This window comes from Chelmon rostratus, chromosome 12 (assembly GCF_017976325.1).
Source record: "Chelmon rostratus isolate fCheRos1 chromosome 12, fCheRos1.pri, whole genome shotgun sequence".
Taxonomy (NCBI): Eukaryota; Metazoa; Chordata; class Actinopteri; order Chaetodontiformes; family Chaetodontidae; genus Chelmon; species Chelmon rostratus.
Genome location: NC_055669.1, coordinates 27,139,505 through 27,155,283, shown reverse-complemented (window position 1 = coordinate 27,155,283; position 15,779 = coordinate 27,139,505). Strand labels below are relative to the sequence as shown.

At 45.1% G+C, this 15,779-nt stretch overlaps 1 protein-coding gene across 2 annotated transcripts; it reads right to left on the bottom strand.

Annotated features, from left to right (window-relative positions):
* Positions 1-1,965: 1,965 nt before the first annotated feature.
* Positions 1,966-15,090, bottom strand: LOC121614841 (cytochrome P450 7B1). 2 transcript variants are annotated; one of them, XM_041948927.1, is made up of 6 exons: positions 14,988-15,090; positions 11,813-11,949; positions 10,750-11,361; positions 5,671-5,877; positions 5,379-5,557; positions 1,966-4,328 (listed from the first exon to the last, which is right to left on the bottom strand). In XM_041948927.1, exons 1-6 carry the CDS (start codon positions 15,056-15,058, stop codon positions 3,981-3,983), a joined length of 1,554 nt encoding a protein of 517 aa, XP_041804861.1. In that variant the 5' UTR covers positions 15,059-15,090; the 3' UTR covers positions 1,966-3,980. The 2 variants fall into 2 exon arrangements, with proteins under 2 accessions (XP_041804861.1, XP_041804863.1); XM_041948929.1 differs by lacking the exon at positions 14,988-15,090 and adding an exon at positions 14,830-14,846.
* Positions 15,091-15,779: the final 689 nt, after the last annotated feature.

Here is a 15,779-nt window from a genome sequence, read left to right as displayed (position 1 = left end):
GGAGGAGGTGGTGGTAAGGGCCGCCCCACCACCCTTCCACCGTCCACATCCCTGTCACATTTAGATCAGGGTGCATGCAGTGACTCCTAAAACACCACGAGGCAACCCCTGGCTTTAAACCATCAGCGCAACAAGTACTGGGTCAACTAGTTCCTGAATGGTCAGAATCAGATTCCCGGTTGACAGTGAAACACTGAACATGCCTGCAGACAGTCAGCAGGATGTGTCCACATCACTGATGCTTCAGCTGTCATGTTGACTGATGCAGTTGGTAAGAAAGTGATTCTGAAAATGATGGCAGAGATAATATAAATACAGTCATTGGTGCAGCATGTTTCTGTGTCTCTTCTTCTGTGCATATACGTAGCTGTTTGTTATATTTTGTAATCTGTATACTTTTTTATTGACTATTTTGGTCCTCTGATGTCTCTTATTGCTTGTTGCATGTGGGATTAATAAAGTAATTTTATCTTGTGTTTGGCAGATTTGCTGCTTTTCTCTGTACGTGATTCACTAAAATATATAAATATACTAAATATATTTGACAAAAAGCAGGAATTTGATGTTGCTCTTCATTCAGTACAGGTGAGCCTCCTCCCATACCTGAGCACACCTTTAGCCTTCCCGGCAGGTATAGTCCGTCGCCTTGGCAGGTCAGGTGACCTCAAATTCAGATGGAGGGCGGGAAGTGAAAACCGTAATTGACGAGATGGAGGAAAATTCTTACTGTGCTAGTTAAGATGAAATTACGAGAGAAAGGTAGAAAAAGAAAATTAGCTGCTTGTAACTATTACTTTAACCCTATCACCATAGATTTAAAACAACAGCTAATATTACGCCACTTCCACCATCATGTGACTCAGCTCCTCACGATCGCAGACGGTTAACAGGACATTTTTCTGGCGTTTGTCGGTCAATTTCTTCCAGTTTTCACCATAATGAACAACAACTTTCGGGACTCGATCAAAGCTCCTCGTGGTTTCTCGGTTTGATCAATTTGAGGAACCGTAAACGACGTAAACCCGGCATTGTGAGAGTCCGTTACAGCGCTTCCAGCCCTCCATCTGCAGTTCGCGCCACAACGACAGAGTGACGTGACGTCATAGGCAAACAACCTATGATATTACAGATAGTGTTCTACATGCTGCCACCTGCTGTACCGGAGGGGAACTCAACAAACGCGTCAAACAGGTGGCCAGGCTTCCCCTTGACTTTTGTTGTTTTTAGGAAGGTTAAAGATCCGGGAGTTTTACTGTAACACAGTGAAGCGGGAAGACAGCGGGAGGTAAAACACGCGAGAACTCTGGGAAAACGGGAGAGTTGACGGGTTTCACACACTGATTGAGAGACAACATCAGATGGATGTCGTTCATCATCAGTAATCACATTTACATGTCGATGGAAGGTGAATACAGGAAATACATCTCAATGTGTTTCCAATCTTCACTGAAGAAATTATTGTGACAGCAGTAATTTCGCTTCCTTTTTACTCTTTGTTCATCATGACGTTATCTTTCCCTCCACATGTAATACCCGGGCTTGTCCAGCAGATGGCACCATATTAAAACACACCGTCCTTCCTGTACCTCATTACATAAAGGCTCCCCTCATACAGTGTCCCACTCTCTATAATACAGTCTTCAATATTCTGTAGACCATATATAACATGTTACAGGTATTAATATTGTATGTAACCTGCGATGCTGCCAGGTTGTATTTTCTCCGAGCAGAAATACTCACCTATCATATTCAAAGACGGATCTAAATCACAGACAAACGAGCTAAACCCCTGTTCACAAACATCATGAGAATACAAAGAAAAGTCTAAAAACGTCTGTCCTAAGACTGATGTCGGAAAAGTCGGGAAAAGGAGTCTTGGATCATGAAAGGAGAACATCAGGCCTTGTCTGGGATCTGGTCAAATGGTCTTTTACAGCTGTGGGAAAGGAACTAGCATCCTGAGCGTTGGAAGGAGCTTTAATAGTTTAGTCATGGCACATTAAACAATTTCTTTCTGCTCAAGAATATCCCTCAGTACAAAAGCGTTAATTATTCCTGATGCTGACATGGAAGTAGTTCACTGCAAATGATTCACATTATAAAACAAATACAAACCTTTAAAAAGGTAAAAAGTATTCTCAAATAGCAACATTTCAGTTATCTGGATGTAGTTTTTCACAGCTGATTCACTGAATCTTCAAACAGTGGAAGATTTTTCTTCAGGACTCAGTTCATGGCAGCGACACTGAAGGAACGATCCCACAGTTAACATCTGGGAGCACGTTCTGAGAGCCAGATTGTATTTTGCTGTTTCTCGTTAGCTAACCAGCTCGTCTGCGGTCCATCCTGTCCTCACACCAGGACCGAGACGCTGTGTTCAGTCACTGCTGCAGGTCTGTTACTACACCTGTTCCAGAACCAGCGACCCACATGGCACAGGGGTGTGGGAAGGTGGATTTTTTAGGCTAACCTTCGCTAATGCTAACATTCTGTGCTAACACCTAACTAGATCTACTGAGTGCTCTGAGGCAGACAATGCAGCTCGCACTCTAAGATAACCAGTTATGACATAATGCTAGTCTGGTTAATGGTAACTATAGAGCTAGTTGTGTTTGAACTCAGTTCTGTTCTAAACTAACATCTTGAGTCCTTCTAAAGCTAGTGGTGTCTTTGTTTTTATTCTGTTGGTTAGCATACAATGCTAACAAATGCTTTGGAGCTGCTGTTTGATGGAACTAGCAGTTTCCTTCTGTTTCCAGACTTCATGCTAAGCTAGGCTAAACATGTCCTGAACCTTTCTGATATCTATCTGAAACATCTGGCAGAGAATTTACTGAAATGTTGGACTGTTCCTTTAATCTTAGTATCAACGGCAGTAGTGCAACATCAGTAAAAACTGAACAAATTATTAAGAAAGTAACATTAAAACATTGTAATACAACATTGTGTACAATTACTGAAAAGTACAGTGTAGTGCCTGGTTAACTCAATGCTGCCTGTTTTTCTAGCCTGAAATCTGGTCCCATAAAAGACAGACTGTACAGTGTAAAGGGCTCAACAGAGCAAGAGATGGACGACATCAGATTCAGACATTCAAATAAGATGGTGGAGAGCCAATAAGGTAAACTACACGGTAAATATGGTGTGAGTACAGATACGGGCTACTTTCTCCCACAAATTACAGGACTTTCTGCAAAATCCTGCTTTCGTTTGTAATTCCAGAGGCATGAAGTCATATACAAAAGAGGAATCATGGGAACTACAACACTGCTCTGTCCTCCACATCTACAGCAGGTGAAGATTAGACTTAAACTACTAAACCGCAGAGCACGCTATCAGGATGTGGAAATAAAGAAACTTATGTTGTTACCCGACAGAAATATTGAGTTGTGAGCTACGTGAAGTTGATAACTCATGACATCATGAAGTGTTTTATTTGACTGTGATAACTGTGTTGATGCTGCGAGCGTATTGTTTTTACAGTAAGCGTCACATCAGGGCGAGTCAAGTCAGATTGAGCCAAGTTTAGTTGGACTGAGTCGAGTCAGGCTGAGTTGAGTCAAACTTAGTCAACTTAACCTGGGTCAGGCTGAGTCACGTCAGGTTGAACTCAGTCAATACTGGTTGAGTCGAGTAAGGTTGAATCAAGTCGGGCTGAACTGAGCTGAATCAAGTTCAGTCAAGCTGAGTCCGGCTGAGTGGGGTCAAGTCAGGTAGAGTCAAGTAAAGTCGACTTGATTTGGGTTGAGTCAAGTCAGGATGAGACAAGTTAAGCTGAGTTTTGTCAAGTTGAGTCGAGTCGAGTCTGGATGAGTTCAGTCAAGTTGGGTTGAGTTGAGTCGGGTTGTGTCGGATTGAATCATGTTAGGTTGAGTCAAGTCGAGTCGCATATGGTCAAGTTGAGTCAGCTCAAGACGAGAGACCCCATTCACATTGTCATTTCATAGATTGCTATCGTACAAATCTATATTTTGGCCCCTTTAATCGCTCATCTGACTGGACATGGAGGTGGCAGATGTGACACATTTGTCCTGCTTGACTACACGCGGTCTATAGCGGAAGCGAACATCTTTGGTGGGCAAAAGGATGCCGAGTCCGGCTCTGCTGGAGTCCACAGTGGCTCTGGTCTGACCTTCCTCCAGCTGCAGGTCAAAGTAGAGCAGCATGAGACACAGGAACTGTTTGATCTCGTTGATGGCAAAGTATCGTCCGGGACACATGGAGGAGCCGGAGCCAAATGGCATGAGGTAGTACTTCAGCTTCTGACCGTCCTTGTAGAAGTCTGTCTTCTCTCTGCCGTTCTGGATGTAGCGGTCATGCCGGAACATCTGAGGGTACAGAAACAACTACAATGAAGGTTTGTTGATCAGCTCCACTGAACACGACCTGGGCCCACTGTGTCTCTGACTCAAAGATGATGCTGAGTGAGTGTCTTCTATTAAATCACTACTCACATCATCCAGAGGCCAAAGGCCTTCAGCTGCACAGTTGTTAAATCTTTTGATGGATCTTTTTTATTTGGTTGTTTGATGTCACCATTGCGATCAATGTCTTGTGTCCTCTTGTAGGGTCTGGTTGTGTTTTTGCCCTCTACTGTAAATCAAATTTCCCCTCAACGGACAATAAAGGTCTGAACTGAACTGAACTATATATGGCAGTGCAGACAGTCACTGTTAAAGCTGCTGATAAATGATTTAATGCAGTGTTCATCACAGTATAACTAACTCCATATATTCATATACTCTTATATTTAAAAACAAAAAAGTATCAAACAATAATTCATTAAAATCCCCTGATTAACTCTTAACCTCCCCTGAAAACACAAACATTTTAATCTCGATCAGATCCTTCAGTCATGCTTTAATTTGAGAAAAACTAAACACCTTAATTTGAAAAACCTTTAGTGAACAATTGAAGTAGATTTTAAGGACTTTGTGACTTTCCCCTTAAACTCCAAATGAATGTGAAATATTTGACAAATCCATGAATGATGAGTTTAAGGAGTTATTAAAGTTCATGGTTTTGGTTTATGTTAGGACTATGAATTACAGTTCGTAAGAGGTAACATCACCTCATAAGTTCCTTAACTTTTTCAGTTAAGGTGGAAACTCAGGTATGTATAGTAAATATAGTGTTAATTAATAGACAAATTAACGTTGGATATTACAAGATATTAAGGAGGTTTAATGGATTATCAGTACGTTTAATAGCTTTAAAGGGTATAAACTTCTTAAAATCTCTGACATGTCACCTTAAGAGGAAAATGATCCTTTCCACCTTTCATGGTAAAAATTAAAGGATAGCTTGCATGTTATCAGTAATTATTCATTTAAACCCTTAAAGTTAACTGATTGATCAGTAGCTGTTGCCACTCGTACCTGTGGCTCCTCGTAGATCTCGGGGTCCATGTGCAAACTCTGAGGGTAGAGGACAATGATGTCCTCTTTCCTGATGGCCACCGAGCGCTCGCCGTCCAGCCGCAGACTGAAGTCCTCCTGAGCAACACGGATGTTCATGGAGGCTGAGGACAGACGGAGGCTCTCGTTGATGGTGCTCTCTGTGGGCAAAGGTCAGGGCCTTATCAAGCTTCTCACAACAGGAAGTCTGTCACATATGATTTAATGGAGTTGGGACTGAGAGGAGTAAAAGTTTAAGAGAAAACTGATGTACCCAGATAAAGAAGCTTGTCCAGCTGTTGTCTGCTGAGCATCACCTCTTTGTCGGTGCTGAACTCGATCCCACTGAGGTTCAGGATGTCGTGGATTTCCTGGCGGACGACCTCCAGGGCCTCAGGGTGACTCACCAGGTAGTACATGGCCCAGAAGGTAGCAGGGACGGTGTTCGCCACAGATGCCCAGAGTATGGCAAAGTGATGAGCTGAAGTCAGGAGGGCGGGGGGGAAAAAGAGTCATTCATGATGCTGAGACTCAAATTGTCTGTAACACACGATACGGGATGTCACACCTCACCCAAACCCAGCTGTCCATGGGCAGCACCCAGAGTGCCAGGCCAGAGTTAGAACTCAGAAACAAGATGGTTCAATCAAAAACAACACGCAACACGAGGCAGGTACAGTCGCTCAGAACTGCAGACCATCAACCCCCCCTGCTTTCAAGCCAATGGTATGATCTCTGACCGCTATCGCACATGATTGGTCGCAGCATTGTCATCATCATGGTGTTCAGAAAAGAAAAGGTGGAGCCAAGAGGGAGCACATCAAAAACAGTAGAACTCTGCAGGGAAGTGATGCTGAATGGCACATAAGTTCATCAGCAGGAGACGTGGTTCGAGTTTAAAAATGTCAGCAGAGCCATCAGCACATCATGGTGTCACTACAATCCTTCTGTGTTTCAATACACTAATAATGATGGTCTGTAGGAAGACACGTCTGTAAGGAACCAAATGACAAAAACAATGAGCTGTAGACTCCAGAGCTTCATGATGATCAACACAAGTCTGATCAAAGCTCCGAGGAAATGCTGCTGCAACACAAGCAGCACAAACCACATTTACTCCTGGAGCTGGATCATGACTCCAACCAACTCCTGCTGACCCGCATCCCGCCTAAACCTGACCTACAGCTGACCAGCATCTCACCTAAACCTGACCTACAGCTGACCCGCAGCTCACCTAAACCTGACCTACAGCTGTACCGCATCTCACCTAAACCTGACCTACAGCTGACCCGCATCTCACCTAAACCTGACCAAAGCTGACCCGCATCCCGCCTAAACCTGACCTAGAGCTGACCTGCAGCCCACCTAAACCTGACCTACAGCTGACCTGCAGCTGACCTAAACCTGACCTACAGCTGACCCGCATCTCACCTAAACCTGACCTACATCTCACCTGCATCTCACCTAAATCTGACCTACAGCTGACCCGCATCTCACCTAAACCTGACCTACAGCTGACCTGCAGCTCACCTAAACCTGACCTACAGCTGACCCACATCTCACCTAAACCTGACCTACAGCTGACCAGCAGCTCACCTAAACCTGACCTACAGCTTAAACTAACCTTTTCACCTCATTCCTTTCCTGAAATAGCCTCTGTACTGCATCGTTTTGTGATCTTACTTCCAGCTCAGAGTGGAGGTATTACTACTTGCTTTCTTGCCCTTGTTAATCACGGGTAGCTCAGCTCGCTCTGTGGAAGGATGCTGTAACAACAGGAGAGAAGAGTTTTTAAATGCTCCCGATGCTGTGGAGCTTGTGGAGTTTGCATCCACCACCGAGGGACGAAGAACAGTTGAGACAGATTACGACTACTTTGAACTGCAACCATCTTGAGTTGTTTCAATTAGTACTTTTCCACTTCTGCATCCCGCTAATTACTGTGAGCCTTTACATACTGGGCTACATGCACATGCTAACACGTTACCTCTGTAGCTCCACACAACAAAGACTTTCTACCTGACTGGTCCCTGTGGGTCACTTCACTGTCCCTGTGAAGACAAACGTGAACCAGAGTTTCTGTTTAGAGAGTTTGGTGCCATCGCAAAGCTGCTAAATGTTCCCAACAACATATTTAATGTTAACAACACCATTAGTTAGCAAGTTACTTGAGCACTAAGCCGGAAGAACGAAAACAGCTGTTTGATGCAGAAGAGGCAAATGGGTTCCTCTGAAAGCGCTCAGCCGGAGGCGTCCTCCCCACACATCCCCACAAAACAGAACAGTGAAATAAAATACAGAAGAGTGCACGACAAAGAGGCTATAACAAAGGACAGTACAATAAACTAAAGCAGAAGAAAACATATCAGGAGACCTCTGCTGGAAGACTTTCATTAATCCACTGAAGAACTGAGCCCGAGGCTCTGCGCTGACCTGAAAGTAAACCATGCTCAAGTTTCATGGGTTGCACAATATGCTCTTCCAAACATCTGTTCTGTAAGGCTTACGGGAAACAGTGAGGAGACTACACAAAGAAACGACACACAACTGACTGAAACATTGCTTTGAACAGCAAATATTCCAGTTGAGGGAACTGATTCAAAGGACAGACGACCTTTTAAGAGTTAAAGACAACGTTTCTCCAGAAACTGGGATAAAAAGACCATTTACATGAACTAAGACACCAAACATCTTTTCTAGTTGTTTATGTGCTGCAGTTGTTCTATCAGATGAGCTTTTTGAAATACTGTCATGTTGCTATTTTCAAATGAGAAAACTCAATTAAAAACAATTAAAAATTAAAAAGGGAACATCAGGAAACTGATATACGCCCGTGCTCCTCAAACTTTGTGGATTTACTTTGTCTTACTTCTGCTTCTCTTAACTTTCTCTGCATAAAATAATGAGGGAATTATCACACGCAACTGGGAAACCTTACTGGCTCATGAGATCCATACAACCACTGTAAGAGGTGTTTCCACTCTGGTTCGGACCGGCCCTCGCAGATCCTCAGAGACCAGGAGAACAAAGATACAGCAATGGAGGAAAAACAGCAGGAGCACGCCATGCAGACCATGCTGTAGGCCTGGGGACAAACTGGTAACCTTAGGGCCACGATCAGGTTCCAGAAGGACTTATGTGACTGCGACGTCCTATGCCTGTCAGAGACATTGCTCGCTGGACCACACCGTACAGCTGCCTGGATTCTCCATTCACTGCAAGGGCAGGACGGACGTCTCAGGGAAAACCAGAGGTGGTGGAGTGGGCACTATGGCGAATACTGGGTGGTGCAGTGAGGGCAATGTCACAGGCTGTCGGACTTATGCTCGCCCAGCCAGGAATACCTGGCTCTCGAGTGTAAGACGTTTTATGTTCCAAGAGAATTCAGCTCTTCTATAATTGTCAACGTTTATATCCCACCACAGGCATTTAAAATGACTCATAGTGCCACCTGCTGCTGTGGAGGGTGAACCTCTGAGCATAGTCATGGCGGACAGATTGAGCCAAATGTCACAGATATTTTTTGTCTTTGTAGGACAGATTTTTAGGTCTTGTAAGATGTGCTGTATTTGTTTCTGAAGCATGATTTATTACAAATATGTTGTGTATTTGTTTGATACATTCTGATTTTGCAAACAAAATGCAACAGTTTGTTAATGGTGTGTATTTGCAAACCACTTTGTGTCAGTGAATTGTAGAGTGTTTGTAAAACATCTTTTGCTTATTAAATTTTGGCAGGAAATTAGCTCCATGTTGTTCCCTCTAAGCTCAGTGCAAAGCTCTGGGACCTGGAGCTGCACTCCTCCATCTGCAGCTGGGTTAAAGACCTCCTGACAGGGTGACTTCAGGTGGTGAGAACAGGAAACACGTCAACCTCCTCAAACCTGTGTCCTCAGAACCCTGTTGAACTCTACACCAGTGACTGGGGGGCCACCAGCAGCACCAGCAGGCTGGTGAAGTTTGGCGATAACATGGTGGTGATGGGCCTGATGGGAGGTGGACAGTCTGACCTCATGGTGTCGGGCCAACAACCTCCCACTGAATGCTGGAAAAACAAAAGTGCGGTCCACTGTGCAGGACTGCAAAGCACTGTCCAGGGTGGTGCTGAGGGATCATTACATGCCCTCCACCTGCCCTGCAGGACGTTTACACATGACGATGTAGAACCAGAGCAGGGAGGATCGTTAGGGGCCCTGCAGCCTGAGGACCAACACCGAGAAGCCCAGAAGGAGCTTCTTTCCTCGGGCGGTCTGAACAAGATGCTGCTCAGGGGCTGCAACCCCCCAAACACCCGGTAGACAAACACACTACTGTTCATTCAGCACAAGGTATATTTGGGATGTGTTTATCGTGCTTATTATGTCTGTTATGTTTGTATGCTGTAGATGTACGTTTATCTCACATGTCTCTCTTCATATGTGCCTCTTTGCACAGTGGGAACACATTTCACTGTCTTTGACCTGATAATGTGTATCTGATGAATAAAGGTTGAACTTGAACCGATGACCAGATTACAAACTGTGAAGCTCAACAGAAAAAAATGTCATTTTTATCAAGAGACAACCATTGAGGTGAGAATAAACTTAACTGTAGGCTGTTTTATCAGGTTGCTCTAGAGGTTTTCCTGAGAAACAACCTCATCTGAATATTACAAGTCAGAGCAGTCCGGAGGTATCAGGGCAGATCAGGACAATTTTGAGACAAAGTGAAAGTGAGAACTTTAGTGAGTCCACATCTGGAAAATTCAGCTTTTACAGTCTGCTGTTGTTATTCATTCATTCTGGATGTGCATTAGCTCTAAGAGTTGTTGGAGGCCTCCAAGCCATAAGGCCAGTTAGTGGTCAGTTAACACCTCAGCAGCGCCCGTACTGTGGTCCAAGCTGGACTTGAACCGGCCACCCCAGTTCCCGGCCAGTCAGAGACTAAGCTGCTGTCGCCCAAATGGATGAGTATCAGCTAAAATGAAGCCAATCAAGAATGTTTCCGTAGTTCCAACAAATTCAGCAGAGTGAGACGTCTGTGTAGTGGATTGCGACCCATCTATTACAGGATTGGGATTGAGTCCAAACAAACTGACATCCCTACTCTGAATACTTTGACAATCAGTGTGTTTCTTTTAACCATAAATAACATCCTTCCTGAACCTTAACCAAGTAGTTTTGGTTGCCTTACCTACCAGACCTGCACCACAGAGGAGGCAGATCAGAAACGCTCACCTGAGCTGTTCAGGAGGAATTCACCAAAGATCTACTTCAGTATGCCAACTGTCAGGGAGCAGCACAGTCACCTGCTAACGATTAGCAACCATTAACTGGAAACTCCTGGAGGACAAAATCACACTCGTCTCGTTTACCTGCTTTATCGACGTCCCTCAGTGTGTCGTACTGGTCCAGCAGCTCCAGTCGTCTTTTGATGAACATTGACGTGTTGGACCAACATAACATCCTGTGTGGCAGGAAGTAGTTGATCATCTTGTCACGGCTCGCCTTGGCCTGCCTCAGGAACCGGATGGGGACCTTAGCGATGAGCAGTGGAAACATGGTGTCAAACCTCAGAAAGTCCTCCCTCAGCGTGCCCATGCCGCTGTGGCGGCTGGCCAGCGGCGGCTTGCCGTAGATGGTGAGGAAGGTGGCCTCGAACATGACCGAGCTGCAGAACTCGTACATACCGCCGCTCTTCCAGACGCCCTCCTCCCCCAGCCTCTCACCCATGTGGTCCTGACGAAACACCAGCATGAGGTTACCCATCATGCTCTCTGTCAGGGGCGTGAGGTTGTCTCCCTGGAGTAACTGGAAGGAGCGGATGATCTCATCATGGAGGCCGGGCGAGTTCCGGTTCATGACGGGGGGGTAACCGAAGGCGAGGGGCGCCAACGTGTCTGACAACTTGTGGAAGTCCAGCTGCCGTCCATGTTTGATGATGCTTGGATACATGAAAGGGTCCATGATGAAGGTCATGTATTTACCTTCAGAGGAGAGAAACCTGAGTGAGGATGGCGTCGGACAACAACTGTCACGATTCATTCATGAAGCGTAGAACGAGTGTGAAGCACAGGGGGTCTCCACACCCTGCAAACCCAAACGATTTCAGTGGAGACAACGTGAATGTTCACGGAGCGATGAGCTACTCTCTCTTTATCCCACAGAGAGAAACAACAGCACAAACTGGGAACTGAATGTGTTTTAATTATCTTCTTCTAACCAGGGAATGATTCCAAAAACAGACTTTCAAAGACTTGACTTTCAGAAAACGACTCTGACCTGCACAAACTCAACAAAACACAAAGTAACTGGTACCTTGAGTAGTTGATTGACCAGTACTTTTCTGTTTCTACGTGAGTAAATATTTCCCGTGCCTGCCCACCACTGCCGTTAGGCCACCTCGCCTCTTCATCAGAGAAGGACTGAAATAGCTACCTGCTATGTGAACTGTGAAGATGTCTCCAAACTTCTTCTTCTGCTCTTCAAGAAATGTGTGGGCATCTCGTCCAAACTCCAGAGCCTTTCCAATGAAAGGAATCCAGCCTTTAATCAGCGGGGGCTCGTCGTCTCTTCTGCAGAAGACAGAGAAGATAAATCAGTGTTTCGTTTCAGCCTGTTCGTTTCCTCAAGTCATAACTCTCATATTTAAAAAACGTGGGGGTGACCTCTGTTCCTGCCTGTTCATTTTTTTACCAAACCTTCAACACGTGTTCCGTCGACTGGCTTTAATGAATCACATCGTAAAAGAACGTTAAAGGGCTGACGATGACCTCTGACCCCTCCCACCACTGAACCGACTGACAGTCCAGAGCTTCCAGTGAACCAAACTTTATTTACAGACAGTGTTACAGGGTGTGTGTGTGTGTGTGTGTGTGTGTGTGTGAGTGTGTGTGTGTGTGTGCGAGTGTGTGTGTGCGAGTGTGTATGTGTGTGTGTGTGACTGTGTGTGTGTGTGCGTGCATGTGTGTGAGTGTGTGTGAGTGTGTGTGTGTGTGTGTGTGTGAGTGTGTGTGAGTGTGTGTGTGTGTGGGTGTGAGAGTGTGCGAGTGTGTGTGTGTGTGTGTGAGTGTGTGTGTGTGTGTGTGAGAGTGTGCGAGTGTGTGTGTGTGTGTGTGTGAGTGTGTGTGTGTGCGAGTGTGTGTGTGCGAGTGTGTATGTGTGTGTGTGTGACTGTGTGTGACTGTGTGTGTGTGTGTGCGTGCATGTGTGTAAGTGTGTGCGAGTGTGTGTGTGTGTGTGTGTGAGTGTGTGTGAGTGTGTGTGTGTGTGGGTGGTAGCGGCAGTTCTCAGTACAGGATTCCTTGCTGTGTTCAGCATCAACACAAAGTGGAATCAGGAAACAATGATGTCAGATAAAACATCTAATTTACCAAATGAGGCAACATTCAACCATAAATTCTCTCTGACACAACATGAAATATTTGGCTAATCTAGAGATGCAGCCACAAACAACATGTAATCTGTTCAGATTAACGTAGCACAACAATCATCCGAGTATGAAATGATTGAAAGGGCACACTGACTTTAATTAATTACAGGCCAACATCACAAACACTGAGCTGCCCTTAACTGGACTCAATTATCATAACGAACAGCAGTGAATGAGAAAGGGGGGGGGGTCGTCATCACACAAGAGGAGGGAACCTGGACTCTGTTCATCAACAGTTCAGTGGACGCACACAGAGCAAAGACAAAGGCAGGACACTCCGATTATGACTCGACCAGTTCCTGGACGTGTTCAGTCTTCATGCACTGTATCCTGGAGATGGAACATACCACTCTGGGAGGGGTGGGGAGAATAGTCCGAGTAATACCGGCCTGTTTAACACATCGTGGACTCTGGACTTCAGCTGACCCAGTTCTGTGACCCAAACCCTAACAAACAGGAGTAAAGTTCAGACTCCTCTGCTCTGAGTTACACCCACTCTGCTGCTGCTCAATAGAAACTGAACATGAAACCCTCAGAGGGGGGGGGCAGGAGCTTCGTCTTAGATGTCAGGTTACTGTTCACGCTGACTGATCAGATGGTTTCGAGTCTTTCTGACCTGTCTGTTCTGAAGGAAAGTCTGTATCGGTGCTTTGAGACTCGGTAACTGCGTCACATTCTTCTTCAGCTCTGCGATAAACAAGATGGGACACGACTCGGACGTGTCTCAAGTCGTTCGAAGGCGTTTGTTTCTCTGGATGGAGTTAAAGAAAGATTAAGATGAGTATCAGCTGATATGATGATCAACCCGCCGCTCACTGCAGCTCTGAAGGTGTGATTCACTTTGGACCAGACCATGTGGACTGTCGGGACGATCAGCTGTTTGAAGTTTTTCAACTCGTGTTTCTTTTTAACACTCATTCGTACATTGTTCTTATAAAAATATCTGTGGCAGCTGTTTGACGTTGTCTGTTCTTCCTCTTTCTGTGTGTTCATGTTCATCATCATCATCACTGTGAGTCCAAGAAGAAACTCAGTGAAGTCAAACAGAAACTAAACTGGATGTTTCTGAAAGTTCAGCTCAGACGAACAGCTGGAACACATTAAGAGTGGAAAAACCCACCAGGACACAGGGGGGTTCAGCAGCCCCCCTGAGCCGATGATACACAAACTGCTGAAGAGGAGGAGGAGAAAGTTCTCCTCTGACAGTAACTCACATGTTATCACCGTGGGACAACAGGAAGCAGTCAGACAACACCAGAGGAAGGTTTGTGTTCAGGGTGGATGATGGTAATCAGTGTGTAGGTGTGTGATGATGCTAATAACGGCACACAGAATCCGAGATCAGTCACAGGCAGGGGTGGAAGAAGTACTACTTCAGTGAAGTACTAATACCACACTGTGGAAATAAAACAGCTAGCTGCTAGCTGCTAGCTGCTAACTCCTCTTCCATCACTCAACCTTTCAAACTGATCTGTGGCCTAAAAATGACCTTTGTCTTTCTGATGAGCAGCAGCAGCCGATGCTAAGCTCGCTGACAAACACATCACACTTCCTGTGACCACTTCACAATAAAAGTCATCTTGTGCCTCGCCAGTGAAATGCCTTTAAAGTGAAGGTGCAGCAGCAGGAAATGTTCCGGTTGTATTAGCAGTAACTTTATACAGCATTTTTCCTGGGAATGTGGCCACAGGTACACAGTTCACACTACTGCAAATACAAAAATACTGTAGTACTTCAGCAGTGTGACCTCAGTCAGACAGACATTAATTTAAATGATTAGAAGTTACAGAAGGAGGAGAAATATTTCTGAACGAAATCTTCATCCTGCAGCTCATCACAAACAGTCAACATCAGCGCGTGGAGATACAAGGTTTCCACTGGACAGGAAGAGCATGAAAATCACTGGAACCCGAAAAGTAACTGTGACTGAAGCTGTCCGACAAATGTAGTGGAGTAAAAAGTACAAAGTCTACCTCTGAGGTGTGGTGCAGCAGTACAGGTACACCTGGACCGCAGGACTTACCTTGTAATGCAGTATTTTTACTCTGCTGTACTGCTACTTAAACTTCTCCCACCACAGCTGCAGTGACACATGATGACTGATGCACAGCTGGAGTCGGACAGTTTTCACACTCCTGACACTCGGTCCTGAAGGTGGACTCGGACTCGGACGGAACTTACCTGTTCCGGCCGCGGAGGACGCACAGGAGCAGGGACAGCAGGCCGAGCAGGACCAGCAGTAGCGGGGACATGTTCCTGTTTGAGTCCGGACCCACGGACCTGATCGGACGAGATGCTGCTGTACAGTCAGCCACACGGTGCTTCCGGTCATCTCCTCCAAAATAAAGTGACCCTGGTTTTTCCGTTTCAGGAGGCTCGCGTGGTTTGTCGTCGGTTCGTCCTTGAATGTCTGAATCGTGACATTTTATGATCCTTATTGATGACAAATAACATTAATGGTCTCCTGCAGGAGCTGGTTTATTCATCTTTTACTAACACAGAACCAGAAACCACCCTCATAGAAGCTTGGTCGTCCCGATTTCGATGCTTTTATTGTGAAGGCAAAGCACTTCAGTTCCGTTCATTCCCTCTGCAGACTGCCATAAATCTGATCAATACACGAAACCAGACAGCTGATTGATTTAATTCAGCCCGAGAGAAAAAGCATCAAACTCTTCATGTACAGAAACTGTAATCGATTACATTTTCTGATTTTGGAAAAGTTCTCTATAAATAAATATGATAAAACTTTCTCACTGTTCCCATGAAGTTATGAGAACATTCTTTTAAATGTTCTATTCATGTTTTTAAATTCAGTCTTCAGTTTGAGCTACATGCTAACATCACACTGGTATCATGCTAATGTTTACCAGGTATAATGTTTAGCAGGTGCACTCTCTAAGTTTAGCATGTTAGCACGTTAGTCACTGTTTCACACCTTCATGAGTTCTTTGTGATGTTTTAGTGGGCAAC